General features: G+C 45.5%; 1 protein-coding gene across 2 annotated transcripts in view; it reads right to left on the bottom strand.

The window, feature by feature from the left end:
* Nucleotides 1-13,847, bottom strand: part of atp9b (ATPase phospholipid transporting 9B) — a 334,567-nt gene extending 320,720 nt beyond the window's left edge. For both annotated transcript variants that reach the window (XM_055634761.1, XM_055634763.1), the window contains exon 1: nucleotides 13,731-13,847. In XM_055634761.1, coding sequence (XP_055490736.1) covers nucleotides 13,731-13,807 — 77 coding nt within the window. In that variant the 5' untranslated portion in view covers nucleotides 13,808-13,847. The remainder of the gene's footprint in view (nucleotides 1-13,730) is intronic.
* Nucleotides 13,848-18,276: the final 4,429 nt, after the last annotated feature.

The following is an 18,276-nucleotide window of genomic DNA, read 5'->3' as shown; positions in this document are numbered from 1 at the left end:
GGTCATCTTAGTCCTTGGCTCCTAAGGAGTGGTGTGGGTTCTTCAGTCTGTAGGCACGTTACCAACTACCTTGGCGTATTCGAGTGCTTTTTCGTGCTCTGTAAAAAAGAACACATTGGAATTGTAGGTGACTCTTAGCTTTGCGGGATAGAGTAGGCTGTATTTCAAATCCGGTACACTCTTCAATATTCTTTTGGTCTCGTTGAACAGCATTCTTTTCTTGAAGACCTCTGTCGAGTAATCTCGGTAGATGCTAAATCTCTCGCCTTCAAAAAAAAGTTGACCGCTCCGAACACTTTTCTTCATTATCTCATCAAATTCATGATCCTGTAGGACTTTTACAATAATTTGTCTTGGATGGACATCATCTTGAGTACGACGTCGCTGCGCTCTATGGGCTCGGCCGAGTAGAGGTTTGTGATCCAATTTTAGGACTGTATGTAGTAGGTCTGCCACAAAATCCCGAGTACCCATTTCCTTCTCCCTTCCTTCCTTCACCCCTACAATTCTTAGGTTCTTTCGTCTTTGACGCCCCTCCAGATCGATACATTTATCATTTAATTTGCTCACCATGTTTGTGAGGCGTTGGTTTTCAGTAAGGAGCTGATTTACTGTTTCTGCACTCGTCATCGCACATTTCTCAAGCTCGGTTATCGCTATTCTGTGTTGATCGAGTTCTTGGCGAATGGGGTCCACCTCTATTTGAGCCTTTGTTTCCACCGAAACGAGTCTGGCTTCCATCACTTCCATCTGGTCTTTGACCTCTTCCTCCCTCGTCCTCTTCCAGTTTTCAAACATTTGTTGAACTGTAACGAGCATTTCTGCTCTAAAATCTACCTTGAAGGTGTCTAGTGATTTTTGAAATTTCTCACTAAAAGTCTTCATTTCAGCAGCCAGACAAGTCTTCATTTCAGCAGCCAGAAAGATTTTAAGATCTTCCATTTCCCATTTTTTCCCCCCTTTAATCTTCCTTGGAGGATCTTCCTGGGCCATCGTTGTAACTGAGGCCGAGGCTTCTGTAGGGCCTTCCTCTTCCATCTGGGGTCTTCCTTTAGCCGATTTTTTTGTTGTTCCACGGGGGGGGGTGTGTTGTAGCGACATACCTTAAGTCGCAGGCCTGATGACGTCACGCAGGCTGCCGTTTCAGATTGCGATCGCTGCAGGTAGGTCCCGATTTTTCTCCCGTTTTTTGTTTTCCTCGGTACGGAGCTGGTTGGCGCTGGACTTAGTTCTCCATAGCGCCACCGGAAGTCTCGATAATTAGATAATTAGATATGACAGCATGGCTTTATCTGCACACATCATAGCTTACCTGAATTAGTCTTTTTTGAAGAGAGAACAAAGGTAGGGCAGTGCATGCTATCTACATTGCATTTGATTTGACAAAGTCTCTCATGTTAAGCTTGTGGTTCTCTCAAGTCTTTCATGGTTCAGTTTGCAGACAACATCAAAATTGGCAGTGTTGCAGACCATGAGGAAGGTTGTCAAAGAAACATAGAAAATAGGTGCAGGAGTAGGCCATTCGGCCCTTCGAGCCTGCACCGCCATTCAATATGATCATGGCTGATCATCCAACTCAGTATCCTGTACCTGCCTTCTCTCCATACCCCATGATCTCTTTAGCCACAAGGGCCACATCTAACTCCCTCTTAAATATAGCCAATGAACTAGCCTCAACTACCTTCTGCGGGAGAGAATTCCACAGATTTACCACACTCTGTGTGAAAAAAAGTTTTCCTCATCTCGGTCCTAAAAGATTTCCCCCTTATCCTTAAACTGTGACCCCTTGTTCTGGACTTCCCCAATATCGGGAACAATCTTCCTGCATCTAGCCTGTCCAACCCCTTAAGAATTTTGTACGTTTCTATAAGATCCCCCCCCAATCTTCTAAATTCTAGCGAGTACAAACCGAGTCTATCCAGTCTTTCTTCATATGAAAGTCCTGAAAACCCAGGAATCAGTCTGGTGAACCTTCTCTGTACTCCCTCTATGGCAAGAATGTCTTTCCTCAGATTAGGAGACCAAAACTGTACGCAATACTCCAGGTGTGGTCTCACCAAGACCCCGTACAACTGTAGTAGAACCTCCCTACTCCTATACATAAATCATTTTGCTATGAATGCTAACATACCATTCGCCTTCTTCATTGCCTGTTGCGCCTGCATGCCTACTTTTAATGACTGGTGTACCATGACACCCAGGTCTCATTGCAACTCCCCCTTTCCTAATCGGCCACCATTCAGATAATAGTCTGCTTTCCTGTTTTTCGCCACCAAAGTGGATAATCTCACATTTATCCACATTATACTGGACAGAAGTTAAGGGACAGAAGTTTAGGGGTAACATGAGGGGGACTTCTTTACTCAGAGAGTGGTAGAGGTGTGGAATGAGCTTTCAGTGGAAGTGGTGGAGGCAGGTTCGTTGGTATCATTTAAAAATAAATTGGATAGGCATATGGATGAGAAGGGAATGGAGGGTTATGGTATGAGTGCAGGCAGGTGGGACTAAGGGAAAAAAAAAAGTTGTTCGGCACGGACTTGTAGGGCCGAGATGGCCTGTTTCCGTGCTGTAATTGTTATATGGTTATACTGCATCTGCCATGCATTTGCCCACTCACCCAGCCTATCCATGTCACCTTGCAGCCTCTTAGCATCCTCCTCACAGCTAACACTGCCCCCCAGCTTCGTGACATCCGCAAACTTGGAGATGTTGCATTCAATTCCCTTGTCCAAATCATTAATATATATCGTAAATAGCTGGGGTCCCAGCACTGAGCCTTGCGGTACCCCACTAGTCACTGCCTGCCATTGTGAAAAGGACCCGTTTACTCCTACTCTTTGCTTCCTGTCTGCCAGCCAGTTCTCTATCCACATCAATACTGAACCCCCAATACCGTGAGCTTTAAGTTTGTATACTAATCTCTTATGTGGGACCTTGTCGAAAGCCTTCTGAAAGTTCAGATATAACACATCCACTGGTTCTCCCTTATACACTCTACTAGTTACATCCTCGAAAAATTCTATAAGATTCGTCAGACATGATTTACCTTTCGTAAATCCATGCTGACTTTGTCCAATGATTTCACCACTTTCCAAATGTGCTGCTATCCCATCTTTAATAACTGATTCTAGCAGTTTCCCCACTACTGACGTTACACTAACTGGTCTGTAATTTCCCATTTTCTCTTTCCCTCCCTTTTTAAAAAGTGGGGTTACATTAGCTACCCTCCAATCCTCAGCAGAATCTAAAGAGTTTTGAAAAATTATCACTAATGCATCCACTATTTTTGGGGTTACTTCCTTAAGTACTCTGGGATGCAGCCTATCTGGCTCTGGGGATTTATCGGCCTTTAATCCATTCAATTTACCCAACACCACTTCCCGGCTAACCTGGATTTCACTCAGTTCCTCCATCTCATTTGACTCACGGTCCCCTGCTATTTCCGGCAGATTATTTATGTCTTCTTTAGTGAAGACGGAACCAAAGTAGTTATTCAATTGGTCCGCCATGTCCTTGTTCCCCATGATCAATTCACCTGTTTCTGACTGCAAGGGACATACATTTGTTTTAACTAATCTTTTTCTCTTCACATATCTATAAAAGCTTTTGCAGTCAGTTTTTATGTTCCCTGCCAGTTTTCTTTCATAATCGAAACATAGGAATTAGGTACAGGAGTAGGCCATTCGGCCCTTCGAGCCTGCACCGCCATTCAATATGATCATGGCTGATCATCCAACTCAGTATCCCGTACCTGCCTTCTCTCCATACACTCTGATCCCCTTAGCCACAAGGGCCACATCTAACTCCCTCTTAAATATAGCCAATGAACTCAACTACCCTCTATTTTCTCTTTCCTAATTAAGCCCTTTGTCCTCTTCTGCTGGATTCTGAATTTCTCCCAGTCTTCTGGTAGGCTGCTTTTTCTGGCTAATTTGTACGCTTCATCTTTTGTTTTGATACTCTCCCCGATTTCCCTTGTTATCCACGGATGCACTACCTTCCCTGATTTTTTTTTAATGCCAAACTGATTAAAAGTTTTTTAAAAATCAAAGGACTTTGAATTTAAATCGACCAGCTTCCACTGATGACGTCACAATGGCCCGAATAGCAGGGATCAGCTTCAATGAAGAATTAATCCTATATTTCACGTTATTCGCGATTAAAGCTTTAAAAATGCCAACTTTCATAAGATTTTTACTGTTAAAATCATTCCCACCAGCTTCCAACACACTTTGAAAGTTGCGACACAGAAACACTCTGAAGTTTTCACCTCACAGGAGGGGGAGGGCGAATTGCCATTGCAACACGCAGTGCAAGTGCATTTATTTTTTAAAGCCCACTGCTGAGGGAGGCAGGGGAGTGCTGGAATCTTAAGTTTGGGAACGGCTTGAATTGGAGGACGACGCCTCCCATGGTGGCTACGGGTCGGGAACAGGTGTGTTGGGGGAGCAGACCCAATTGCACATGGTCTAGTATCTATCTATAAATAATAATAATAATAATAATAAATGTTATTGTCATTGCACAGAGGTACAACGAGATTTGGTATGCAGCTTCTATCCGATGTAATAATTTAATTAGCTAAAAATTTAGACACCCAGAGAAGCAAGATTTAAAAAAACAGTTAAAGCAGTATAAATTGCAAATAGGTCTGTGCCGGATCGATGTGCAACGTGACCCTCTGAGGGAGACAGTTCATGGGGGGGGGGGGGGGGGGGGCACTCAGCAGGGCCGGTTCAGAGCAGCTATAGCTCTGGGGTTGAAGCTATTCCTGTGTCTGGAGGTGTGGGCGTAGAAGGCCTTATAACGCCTGCTGGATGGTAGAGGTTTGAACAGACTATTGCAAGGGTGCGAGGAGTCTTTATGAATGCTGGTGGCCTTCCTGAGGCACCGCGTATTGTAGATGCCCTCCAAGGCTGATAGCTGTGTCCCAATCATCTTCTGACTACATAACTAAAGCGCTGATCTTGTTATCTTCCGGTTTGCGCCGTCTTTCTATTTGCGCAAAAACAGTACGCGATAGCACTATGATTTGTCACCAGCTTACTCACCGTTCTGAGCTGCGAGTGCGCCAAGTTTTGTTCCGATCAGTGGTCTAATGTAAAAGTAAGCGAGGTTTAAAAATCTTAAAAAACGCGCGTTCGCAGACCGATCCGCTCTACCAGTCAGCACCTTCTTCCCCCCAACCCCCCTCCCACCCGCCCACACACACACACACACACACCCCTCCACCCCTCAACCCCTCCTTCCACGACAGAGAAAGACCACGGCAACAGCAGCGGCAGGCAGGCAGGCAGGGATAGGCCATGGCAACGCTCCCCGTCCCACCCACCGGCCCCGACAGAAGCCGCCCCCCTCCGCTAGCTGCAGAATGCAACAAGAGATGCAACACATACACCTCCCCCTCCACCACACTCCTTCCTTCCCGCCCCCCCCCCCCCCCCCCCCCCCCCATCACACTACGCTCTCCCCCCCAACTCCACTCCTCCCCTCCCACCCCCCTTCCCTCCCCTCCCACACATAAAGAAGGGGGGGAAGGGAGTGCTGGAGGATGTGGGGAAATAAGCTGCGTCTGCGCAGTTAGGGGCTATGGGCGAGTGGTGGAATATTGCGTTGGGAGAACAGGTTGCGTTAGGGGAATGGGTGAATGGTGGAATATTGCGTTGGGGAATGGGTTGCATTGGGGACCAGGCCTCCCATGTGATTGGGTGTCACTTAGTCCAGTACTTATCATAATCCCACTGCCGCCTCCTTGAGTGCAACCCAGTAGGAGATAGATGGGGTAACAGCCAAGATAATAGCTATGAGAACTGTAGTATTACGGAACAGAATGCCCCTAGATTTTATCCTAGCAGTAAAATTAGGGATATGCGCCATAATCGGCCAGAAATGCTGTACTTTTATTCCCAATGCTTACTCCAACTTTACCAACTTGGCTGCCCATATCAGAATGGAAGTGGTTAAAATAACGAAGGTAGGAGCTGAATTCCATGATTATAACTCCAGGGGAGGTTGGTGGCCATTTATTATGTTTGGAAGGACTTGGGGAAATATTGACTACTATGGATTGATTGTATTACTAATTGTACTCTTAATTTGTCTGTTGTGATGCTTATGGCCTTTCTTATGTACTCGGCGAGGACTGTAATTGTTATCATCAAAATGATAAAAAGGAGAAAATGAAAAGGTTAAATGCTTTTAAATATATAAAAGATATATAGTTTATATCACAGACTTGTCTCAGTGATGTAAATTGAGACAATGACCAATGCCTTTGAGATGTCTTGTCTTGAAAGTACCAACTGATAAGATGCCTTTGAAATGTGCCAACTAATTGACAAGAGACGAACTCAGTGGACGCGTCCTGTGGTAATGTGTATTGACTGTATCTCTGACCATGACCAATGTCGTGGAATGGAATGCGACTAAGTGACAAACACACAGTATAAAACACAATGCAACTCTTTGTTCATTGAAGTGATGGCACAGGGGAAGTCCAGTGTCTGTGTTGCTTACTTGACTGGTGTATCCCCGTCACTTCCCGGCTGATGATCACTAAAGCTTGAGTTGGTCTAACTAACATTTTTATGAGTTGTCTGTTTATTAAGAAGTGAACCTTATCATCCATACACATCCTATCTGCTCAAGTTTAATTAAATATCTCAAAACGCTTTGGCCGGCAGTTCATACTACAGCAAGACAATGATCTCAAACATACTGCTACAGCAACAACAGCGTTTTTCAAAGCTAAAAGATGGTCAATTCTTGAGTGGCCAAGTCAATCACCCAATCTGAAACCAATTGATCATGTCTTTTATATGCTGAAGAGAAAACTGAAGGGGACTAGCCCCAAAAACAAGCACAAGCTAAAGATGGCTGCAATGCAGGCCTGGCAGAGCATCACCAGATAAGACACCCAGCAACTGGTGATGTCCATGAATCGCAGACTTCAAGCAGTCATTACATGCAAAGGAAATGCAACAAAATACTAAACATGGCTTATTTAATTTACATTAAATTGCTGTGTCCCAAACATTGTGTGCCCTGAAATGGGGGGCTATGTATAAACACTGATGCAATTTCTACATGGTGAAACCAAAATGTATAAAAATGGCCTTTATTACAATCTGACAACGTGCACTTTAACCACATGTGATTTTTTTAAATTACAAATCTCAAATTGTGGAGTACAGAGGCAAATAAATAAATGATGGGTCTTTGGCACAAACATTATGGAGAGCACTGTATAGGTCATCATGCCTGCACCATCATTTAGATTATGGTTATCCTCAACATACTTTCATCTAGTCTTTCGCTCCTGTGCTTATTAATAAACTATTAATTCGACTTTGATTCCGCTGTTCTTGGACGAAGACAGCCCCAGTTTATAACAATCAGAAAAATGTTACCTACTCTCTTTTAATGAAGTGATCTGCTACCTCTGGATTATCTCAAGAAACAATCCTCTTCAGATCCAACTTGTCAAGATCCACCAGGAACTTGCATGTGTCTGGTTTGGCACCTCTGATAAATCCAATAAATGCAAGCTATGACTGTACAAATATGTAAATCAATCATTCCCCCTATACAAGATCAACGCATACAAAAAATCTGCAAATTATGTAAGGATTCTCAGAAATGTACGCATCTCAGAGGACTGCAATTTCTTGCTGCATGGATGTTTTCTCTCATTTTCCTGCAAAAAGAAGAAAAATTCACTTTTTCCCCAGATAGCACTCCATTTGCCCGACCTCACCGCACTACAGTCCCTTGAAATCGCTATGCTCTTGTCGGAATTTATTTTCCTCTCTTTAGGTCATTAGCAAGTTTAGCAACCACATCTTCAGTGCCATCATACAAATCATTTCTGTAAATAAGCTGAAGTCCCAGCTTTAATGTTTGGTATGCCATTCATTATTTGCTAAGCAGAAATAAAGTATTTTGGTAGATCTCTTATCTATACCATATTTTCCAACCCACTCTCTCTGATCCACAATAATCTTTGTTGTGGCATCTGAAGAAATGCCTTCTGCAATTCCAAGTATAGTAAATTCTCTGGCTCCACTTTTATCTGCAGTTCATGTTACAAGTAAAGTTTGTTGAGAATTACAGTCAATGTGAACATGGTATCAAAATATATTCTCACCCGCACTAAATATCTTCCTTCCACAATCCCGAAGGGGATTGTGTTCCTTGAAAATCTTCTGAAGCGCAATTTTCTGTGAACCAAACCTCTTTTTCCCCCATTGAATCTCATGCTGTGAGCAGAGATGCATTCCTGTTTGATGGTTTTCTCGTACATAAAGCCATTTTATGAGACATTTTATGGGCCCCCCCCCCGCGGGGGGGGGGGGGGGGGGTGCACAGTGCGAATACCGAAGACAGGCGTGTACTCGACGTGTTGGGTCCAGGCAGCGACTCCACCCGCTGCCTGGACGCGCGAATGAGCATATCAGCCAGGCCCAGGAGCAAACAGACTGGGAGACTGTCCGTTCTCCCCCCCCTCCCCCCCCCGCACGATCGGCCCTCCCCACTCCCTGCCTTGTGTCCAAACACCAAGATCGTGGGACTAAAATGCAACCAGAACTTCAGGAGCAGCCACTGATATTGGTACAGGGGCAGCAACCTCATGCTGCGGTTGCCATTGTCAACAATCCCATTGTGATGTCATTGTGGCACTCGGCAGCTTGAGAGCCCATTGTGATTGGTGCATTGTGACATCATCAGTGGAACCTCCTGGAGAAAAAGGCTGTCCGTGAGAAGCTGCGGTTACCGTTGGCAACGCCCCATTGTGATGTCATTGTGGCACTGCAGCTGTGTACGAGAACCATTTTTTTTCTTTTTTTTTTTAAAACTTGAATCATCAATAACTTCGGTAATATAGGTGGAAATGCGAAGGGAAGATGTTCATCGCCACCACGGGGAAAATGTGAATAGGATGTGTGAAAATGTGGCCTGGCGTTTGGAAGAGGATAGGAATTAACCGAAAATTTTCAACATGCTGAAAATTCAGTGGCGACCAGAAAGACACTACGAATCTTTGGGCGACTGAGGAGACAACTCACGACCATACAGGCGACATCCTGGCAACATGTCGTGGGGTGAAGCCTGTATAGTCGTGAGTAGTCGCCCAAAGAGTCGTACCTCGTTCTGGTTGCCGCTGGATTTTCAACATGTTAAACATTTTCGGAGACCTGCAACGACCCATGACGGGTGCCGGCAGTCGCCGAAAAAGTTGCGTGTGGGACAGGCCCATAACTGTAGTAGTTTACAAGAATGAATAACCATACAGCGTCACACTTTATCAAACATCCACAAACAATAATAGACATTATATTATTCATTGCAATTTTGTAAAATTTGTGCCATCTTGAAACTAATCCAAATGCCTTGCCTCTGAAAAGATTCTCCGATCAAATCAACCTATTAAATGGCAAAAACCAAGTTTGCAATCGTTTATTGGCATTATCTTGCTCATTATTCACTAAAATTCCACATCAGAATGACTTCAAATGTTCCAAGCTATTGAAATGTATAACAGCTCAGCCAAGCCAAACTATATGAAATGTTTATCTACATGAACAAAGAGTTATTATTACACAAGAAGGGTGGTCCTAAATAGGACACGAGTGATGCACATTAATGCACATTAATGCACAAGTCTCTTATAGAAACTTACAAAATTCTTAAGGGGTTGGACAGGCTAGATGCAGGAAGATTGTTCCCGATGTTGGGGAAGTCCAGGACAAGGGGTCACAGCTTAAGGATAAGGGGGAAATCCTTTAAAACCGAGATGAGGAGAACTTTTTTTCACACAGAGAGTGGTGAATCTCTGGAACTCTCTGCCACAGAGGGTAGTTGAGGCCAGTTCATTGGCTATATTTAAGAGGGAGTTAGATGTGGCCCTTGTGGCCAAGGGGATCAGAGGGTATGGAAAAAAGGCAGGTACGGGATACTGAGTTGGATGATCAGCCATGATCATATTAAATGGCGGTGCAGGCTCGAAGGGCCGAATGGCCTACTCCTGCACCTAATTTCTATGTTTCTAAGGGTCAAATCAAAGTTTTTTTTATTACATTTGTATTTGGTAGATCAAACAATACACCAAAGGGTCTTGACCCGAAACGTCACCCATTCGTTCTTGCCAGGGATGCTGCCTGACCTGTGAGTCCCTCCAGCATTTTGTGTCTATCTTCAGAAAAGACTACAACACCACAACTTTCTATCAATACATATCCCTTGCGATAAACTTCCTCCATGAAGGTTGTATGCAGTGCCTTCCAAACCTCAAACTCAAATGTTCCAGCCAAATGCAATAAGATCATATTCACCCAAAGGAAACATTATGGGTAAAAAAACTATTCTTTCCTCCTAGCTCAATGTTACATTACTACCTGTGGTGTTTTACGTTTATTTGACTTACATAAATCAAGTGTTTGATTTTGACTTTCAGTAACTTGGCCTGCAAAACAATGTTTATACTTACGATAAATGTGGTTGAAGCTGTTTTGAGGTACGTCAAGTGTTTTAAAAATAAAACTTGCATTGAAAAATAAACACCATTCCATTCAGTTACATAATTTGTGATTGGATTCTCATCCTGAACAACTGCTCAATATTGACAAACAATATATTCAAAATAAACCTTGAAACTCATGGCAATTCTGCTTATTGAAAAATAAACTGCAGATATATCCTTTAACTATGCAGCAACTACAAATTATAAACTTAAATAGCTTGAACAGCTTCATATTTTATCTGCAGCATGGGTATTGTATATTTCCTTTTTGCTTTTCATAATGCATAATACGCAAGGAAGGATAAATGTTGTTGTCTCCTAATGTAGCAGAGGGTCTGCAAAGGAGATGTAATTGGAAGAGGTCGGAAAACTATGCTCAGCGATTGGTAAATCAGGGTGAAGGGGTGGGTGGAAGAGTACATAGAGGAGTGAAAAGGAGGAAGGATGGTGCACACATGGAGCATGAAAAAGATGGAACACATCATCCTCCGACATTTTCACTATCCCACATCTTCCCATCACCATCCCTTCCGCACCTCCGTGGCTCATTTTCATTCTTACCCATCCAACCACAACCTCTGTCCCCAAGTACTTTCCCCTGAACCGCAGGAGATAATAGCTGCCCCTACACTGGAACTCATACTTCAATCCAGGCATCTCCAGCAGGCCTCCCTGATGAGGCAGCAGTTCACCACTTCATACCTCCCATAGTGCATTCAGTGCTCCTGGTGTGATTACCTTTATATCAGCTAGGCCAAGTATATACTCGGCAACTGTCACCTGAACAATTGCGCTCTAACGGCCATTGCCTTCTGGCGACGTTTCTCGACCCGAAATGTCACCCATTCCTTCTCTCCAGAGATGCTGCCTGTCCTGCTGAGTTACTACAGCTTTTTGTATCTATCTCTGCCTGCTAGCTATCCTGGTTCCTAAACATTTTAACTTTCCCATTCCCAATCCAATCTTTCTATCCCAGGAAGTATGCACAAACCAAACCAAGGTTGTATAACAAAGGTTGTTCTCATCTACTGCCAGAGTGAGGCCTAACTGGAGGAACAGCACCTCATATTCTACTTATGTAGTTTACAACCCAATGGTATGAACTTTGAATTCACCAATTTCAAGTAATACCGCTACCACCCTTGTCTTACCCTGGGAAGGGGAGAGATGTGCATTTGGGAGGAATGGAGTGAGAAATCGGGTTGGGCAGAGCTTGTGCAGAGTGAGGGGGTGGGCGTGCTTTGGGGAGGAAAAATGAATATGTTAGTATGTGGGGGGCATGTACTGAGCAGGGAACAAAGGAGGACACACATGCAGGGGTGGGGGATCACGCACATCTAGCCGGGGGGGCCCCGCACTTAAAGTGGAGAGTGGGCACTTGTGCAGGGGCGGGTTGCGTGCCTGTAGGAAGTGGAAATGGAGTGGGAAATGCAAGTGCTTGCAGAGTTGGGTGGAAATTAAGGGAACAGTGGGGGGGGGGGTGGGGGATAAGGGAGCAGTGGGGGGGGGGGGGGTGGGGGATAAGGGAGCAATGGGGGGGGTTGGGGATAAGGGAGCAATGGGGGGTGGGGGATAAGGGAGCAGTGGGGGGGTGGGGGATAAGGGAGCAGTGGGGGGGGGTGGGGGATAAGGGAGCAGTGGGGAAAATTGAGGGGGGAGATGGGCAATGGGGGGGGAATGGGGGGGAGATGGGGCAATGGGGGAATGGGGAGGGGAGATGGGCAGTGGAATGGGGGGGGGATGGGGCAGTGGGGGGGAGACAGGCAGTGGGGGAATGGGGTGAGAGTGGCGCAGTGGGGGAATGGGGTGAGAGCTGCGCAGTGGGGGAGCGGGTGGGTAGAGGGGCGGAGTGGGGGAATGGGAGGGAGGAGATAGGGGCAGTGGGGAATGGGGGGAAGAGCAGTGCAAAGCATGTTCAGAAAGAGGAAATGAGTGTGTGCAGAGTGGGAAATGGAAAAGCATGTTCGCAGGAGGACAGAAGGGAGAAATGTGAATGGAAGAGCCTGTGAAGAGACAGGAAAATGTGAAAGGGAGATTGAGTGCTTTGGGGCAAATAGGAGCAGAATGGGAGAGCATAACAGAAAAGCAAAACAAGGGCCGGGGTAGAAAGGTAGGCTGCCAATTGAAAATTGAGGGAACCGTGGAACAGTTGGATATTGTATTGTAAATGTAATGTAAATGCCAGCGACCCTTGAGGCGAAGAGCAGAAGCTGGCAAGTGTGTCTGTGCCTCGTGACTGAGGTCATGACCTTCCAGAAGTTTCAATTAGTTGTTAAAAATAAACTATTCTTACACGATGTTGTGGGTGTCGGACGTGTATTCATTGTGCTAGTGAGATGAAACAGCACATGCAAAGGGTAAGATATTCGAGGAAGGTTGGAAGAGTACATGCATAGAGCAGGATGATTGGAAGAATGGATGCACAGTACAAATGAAGAATATGAAGAGCGTGGGTTAGGAGGTTGAACTGGAGGGGCAAGGATGGAAGAAGGAACAGAGAGTGGGAAATGGGATGAATGGACAAGTGCACACAAAGGGTGGTATATGAGGATGGATGGAAGAGCATTTGCAATGGGAAGGAAATATGAAGGGGAAGGATGGAGGAGCAAATACAGAGAGAGGGAACGGTGGAGGATGGAACAACACCTGCAAAGAGAGGGAATTGGATGTGAAAGGTGAGAGTATGGGTGCGGAGAGGGGGAAGAATGGGTGCAGAATGGGCAAAATTGTGAGGTGGAGGAAAGAGGAGTGTGCCAGAGAAGGAGAATGGGGGGGGGGGGGGGGGGGGGATGAAGAGTTGAGGAGAACAGGGAAAACAAGAGGTTCCACGAGCAAAGCGACGAGACGATAGTGAGATAAGGAAGGTGCCAATGGAGAGACAGAGTGGGAAGATGGTGGGGGTCCTGTAAGAGGGAAATAAACAAACATGGCTATGAATGTCAGTGACGGAAGAACGGGGAGAGAGTTTGTTGACAACGCATCAACGCAGGATGGAGGTGTAAATGTGGGAGCGAGGCGGAATGTGGGGGTAATAAACAGATCCGGAGGAGAAGTGAAGCTGCACAGGGAGGGAGCGACTGCTGGGCCGCGGCACCAGCCGCGATCACGGAGACTGCAGAGGTCAGGTCCCCCCCCCCCCGAGCCGGAGTCTCTCCCGGCCTCCACACTCCAGCCGCCCAGCGCTCTGCCCGTGTCCCAGCCGCTGCAGTACCTGCTGTGTCTCCCCTGGTAGTACTCGTGCCGCCTCTGCGCGCTCCGCACCGGCTCCAGCGGGATGTTATCCGCCATTTTAAAGTGGGTGGGTCCCCCTCCCACAATGCACCGCGGGCGGCGCTCCGGCACACCCGCCCATTATGACGTCATGGTTTCTGTGACGACGCACTCTCCTCCGCGTGACGCCCTCCCCAACTTGCCCTTCTTCTTGCACAGCCTAAAGTTGCTGGACAACTTGTTCTAGTTCAAGTTCAAGAGAGTTTATTGTCATGTGTCCCTGTATAAGACAATGAAATTCTTGCTTTGCTTCAGCACACAGAACATAGTAGGCATTTACTACAAAACAGATAAGTGTGTCCATATATCATGATATAAACATGAATAAATAAACTGATAAAGTGCAAATAACAGAAAATGAGTTGTTAATAATCAGAGTTTTGTCCGAGACTGGTTTAATAGCCTGATGGCTGTGGGGAAGTAGGTATTCCTGAACCTGGTTGTTGCAGTCTTCAGGCTCCTGTGCCTTCTACCTGAAGGTAGCAGGGAGATGAGTGTGTGGCCAGGATGGTGTGGGTCTTTGATGATGCTGCCAGCCTTTTTGAGGCAGCGACTGCGATAAATCCCCTCGATGGAAGGAAGGTCAGAGCCAATGATGGACTGGGCAGTGTTTACTACTTTTTGTAGTCTTTTCCTCTCCAGGGCGCTCAAATTGCCGTACCAAGCCACGATGCAACCGGTCAACATGCTCTCTACTGTGCACCTGTAGAAGTTAGAGAGAGTCTTTTGTGACAAACCGACTCCATAATCTTCTCATGAAGTAGAGGCGCTGATGAGCTTTCTTGATAATTGCATTAGTGTTCTCGGACCAGGAAAGATCTTCAGAGATGTGCACGCCCAGGAATTTGTAGCTCTTGACCCTTTCAATCATCTTTTGATATAAATGGGGCTGTAGGTCCCCCTCCTACTGCCTTCCAAAGTCCACAATCAGTTCCTTGGTTTTGCACGTGTTGAGGGCCAGGTTATTGCGCTGGCACCATATGGACAGTTGCTCGATCTCTCTTCTATATTCTGACTCATCTATTTGATCTTATTTGATTGTGCACACCAGGTTGATTGCATTCATCGAAACAATTGCATTCGGACCACATGAAAATTGTAATCCCCCAACCCAACTTGCCCTGAAGGCCACCAATGAGGAGCCCAATGTGCCTGACATTGACAAGCCCAGCATCAAATTCCTGGAAAGAAATTACCAGGAGCACAGGGGAAAACAATTCAAAAATGTTCCAAAAGTTTCCGAGCCAAAGGGTGACATCCCCATCAACCTCCGGGAATCTGCGGGTCTCGGACAGTTCAGGAAGAGGCTCTCTGCCTCATAATGTCTGTGCCAACTATGGTGCCAAAATAAACTAAATCTATGTGCCTGCACTTGGTCAACAACCCAACATTCCCACCATATACAGGTGCAAATAGACATTAGGTGCAGGAGTAGGCCATTCAGCCCTTCGAGCCAGCACCGGCCCATCAATGTGATAATGGCTGATCATCCACCGTCAGTACCCCGTTCCTTCCTTCTCCCCATATCCCCTGACTCCGCTATCTTTAAGAGCCTTATCTAGCTCTCTCTTGAAAGTATCCAGTTAACTGGCCTCCACCGCCCTCTGAGACAGAGAATTCCACAGACTCACAACTCTCTGTGTGAAAAAGTGTTTCCTCATCTCCCTTCTAAATGGTTTACCCCTTATTCTTAAACTGTGGTCCCCGGTTCTGGACTCCCCCAACATCAGGAACATGTTTCCTGACTCTAGCGTGTCCAAACACTTAATAATCTTATATGTTTCAATAAGATCCTCTCTCATCCTAAATTCCAGAGTATACAAGCCCATCCGCTCCATTCTCTCAGCATATGACAGTCCCGCCATCCCGGGAATTAACTTTGTAAACCTACGCTGCACTCCCTCAATAGCAAAAATGTCCTTCCTCAAATCAGTCATTGAAAGTAGGCATGTAGGTGCAGCAGGCAGTGAAGAAAGCGAATGGTATGTTAGCATTCATAGCAAAAGGATTTGAGTATAGGAGCAGGGAGGTTCTACTGCAGTTGTACAGGGTATTGGTGAGACCACACCTGGAGTATTGTGTACAGTATTGGTCTCCAAATCTGATGAAAGACATTCTTGCCATAGAGGGAGTACAGAGAAGGTTCACCAGACTGATTCCTGGGATGTCAGGACTTTCATATGAAGAAAGACTGGATGGACTCGGCTTGTACTCGCTAGAATTTAGGAGATTGAGGGGGGATCTTATAGAAACTTACAAAATTCTTAAGGTGCTGGACAGGTTAGATGCAGGAAGATTGTTCCCGATGTTGGGGATAGTCCTGGACAAAGGGTCACAGTTTAAGGATAAAGGGGAAATCCTTTAGGTCCGAGATGAGAAAAACATTTTTCACACAGAGAGTTGTGAATCTCTAGAACTCTCTGCCACAGAAGGTAGTTGAGGCCAGTTCATTGGCTATATTTAAGAGAGAATTAGATGTGGCCATTGTGGCTAAAGGGATCAGGGGGTATGGAGAGAAGGCAGGTACAGGATACTGAGTTGGATGATCAGCCATGATCATATTGAATGGTGGTGCAGGCTCCAAGGGCCGAATGGTTTACTCCTGCACCTACTTTCTATGTTTCTATGTTTAGGGGACCAAGACTGCACACAATACACCAGGTGTGGTCTCACTAGGGCCCTGTACAACTGCTCTTATACTCAACTCCTCTTGTTATGAAGGCCAACATGCCATTCGCTTTCTTCACTGCCTGCTGTACCTGCATGCTTACTTTCATTGACTGATGAACAAGGACCTCCAGATCCCATTGTACTTCCCCTTTTCCCAACTTGACACCATTTAGATAATAACCTGCCTTCCTGTTTTTGCTACCAAAGTGGATAACCTCACATTTATCCACATTAACCTGCATCTGCCATGCATCTGCCCACTCACCCAACTTGTCCAAGTCACCCTGCATTCTCATAACATCCTCCTCACAGTTCACACTGTCACCCAGCTTTGTGTCATCTGCAAATTTGCTAATGTTACTTTGAATCCCTTCATCTAAATCATTGATGTATATTGTAAATAGCTGTGGTCTCAACACCGAGCCTCGCGGTACCCACTAGTCACTGCCTGTCATTCTGAAAGGGGCCCGTTAATCCCTATTCTTTGTTTCCTGTCAGCCAACCAATTTTCTATCCATGTCAGCACTCTACCCCCAATACCATGTGCCCTAATTTTGCTCACTAATCTCCTATGTGGGACCTTATCAAAAGCTTTCTGAAAGTTCAGGTACACTACATCCACTGGCTCTCCCTTGTCCATTAGTCAAGCATGATTTCTCATTCGTAAATCCATGCTGCCTCGGACGGATCCTGTTACTACTATCCAAATGTGCAGCTATTTCATCTTTTATGATTGACTCCAGCATCTTCTCCACCATCGATGTCAGGCTAACTGGTCTATAATTCCCTATTTTCTCTCTCCCGCCTTTCTTAAAAAGTGGGATAACATTAGCTACCCTCCAATCCACAGGACCTGATCCTGAATCTATAGAACATTGGAAAATGATCTCGAATGCGTCCACAATTTCTAGAGCCACTTCCGTAAGTACCCTGCGATGCAGACAATCAAGCCCTGGGGATTTATCAGCCTTCAGTCCCATCGGTCTATCCAACACCATTTCCTGCCTAATGTGGATTTCCTTCATTTCCTCTGTCACCCCAGATCCATATCAGGAAGATTGTTTGTGTCCTTCTTTGTGAAGACAGACCCAAAGTACCTGTTCAACTCCTCTGCCATTTCCTTGTTCCCCATAATAAATTCTCCTTTTTCAGTCTTCAAGGGTCCAACTTTGGTTTTAACTAATTTTTTCCTCTTCACATACCTAAAGAAACTTTTACTATCCTGCTTTATATTCTTGGCTAGCTTACCTTCGTACCTCATCTTTTCTCCCCGTATTGTCTTTTTGGTTATCCTCTGTTGTTCTTTAAACATTACCCAATCCTCTTGTTAGCCGCTCATATTTGCTGCGTTGTACTTCTTCGCTTTAATTTTTATACTGTCCCTGACGTCCCTTGTCAGCCATGGTCGTCCCTTTCTACCCTTGGAATCTTTCTTCCTCCTAGGAATGAACTGATCCTACACCTTCTGTATTATTCCTAGAAACACCTGCCATTTTTGTTCCACTGTCATCCCTGCTAGTGTATCTTTCCAGTCAACTTTGGCCAGCTCCTCCCTCATGGCCCCATAGTCCAATTTATTCAACTGCAACCCTGCACCTCTGATCTACTCTTCTCCCTCTCCAATTGTAGATTAAACCTGACCATGTTATGGTCACTGCCTCCTAATGGCTCATTGACCTTGAGGTCCTTTATCATATCCAATTCATTACATAACACTAAATCCAGAATTGCCTTCTCCCTGGTAGGCTCCAATACAAGCTGTTCAAAGGCAGCTTGTATTGGAGAGTGCCATCACAAAGGCACTCTACAGTCCCTTT

Source organism: Leucoraja erinacea, chromosome 4 (genome assembly GCF_028641065.1).
Source record: "Leucoraja erinacea ecotype New England chromosome 4, Leri_hhj_1, whole genome shotgun sequence".
NCBI lineage: Eukaryota > Metazoa > Chordata > Chondrichthyes > Rajiformes > Rajidae > Leucoraja > Leucoraja erinaceus.
Note: the sequence above shows the minus strand (reverse complement) of the source record. Positions and strands in the feature narration are given on the sequence as shown.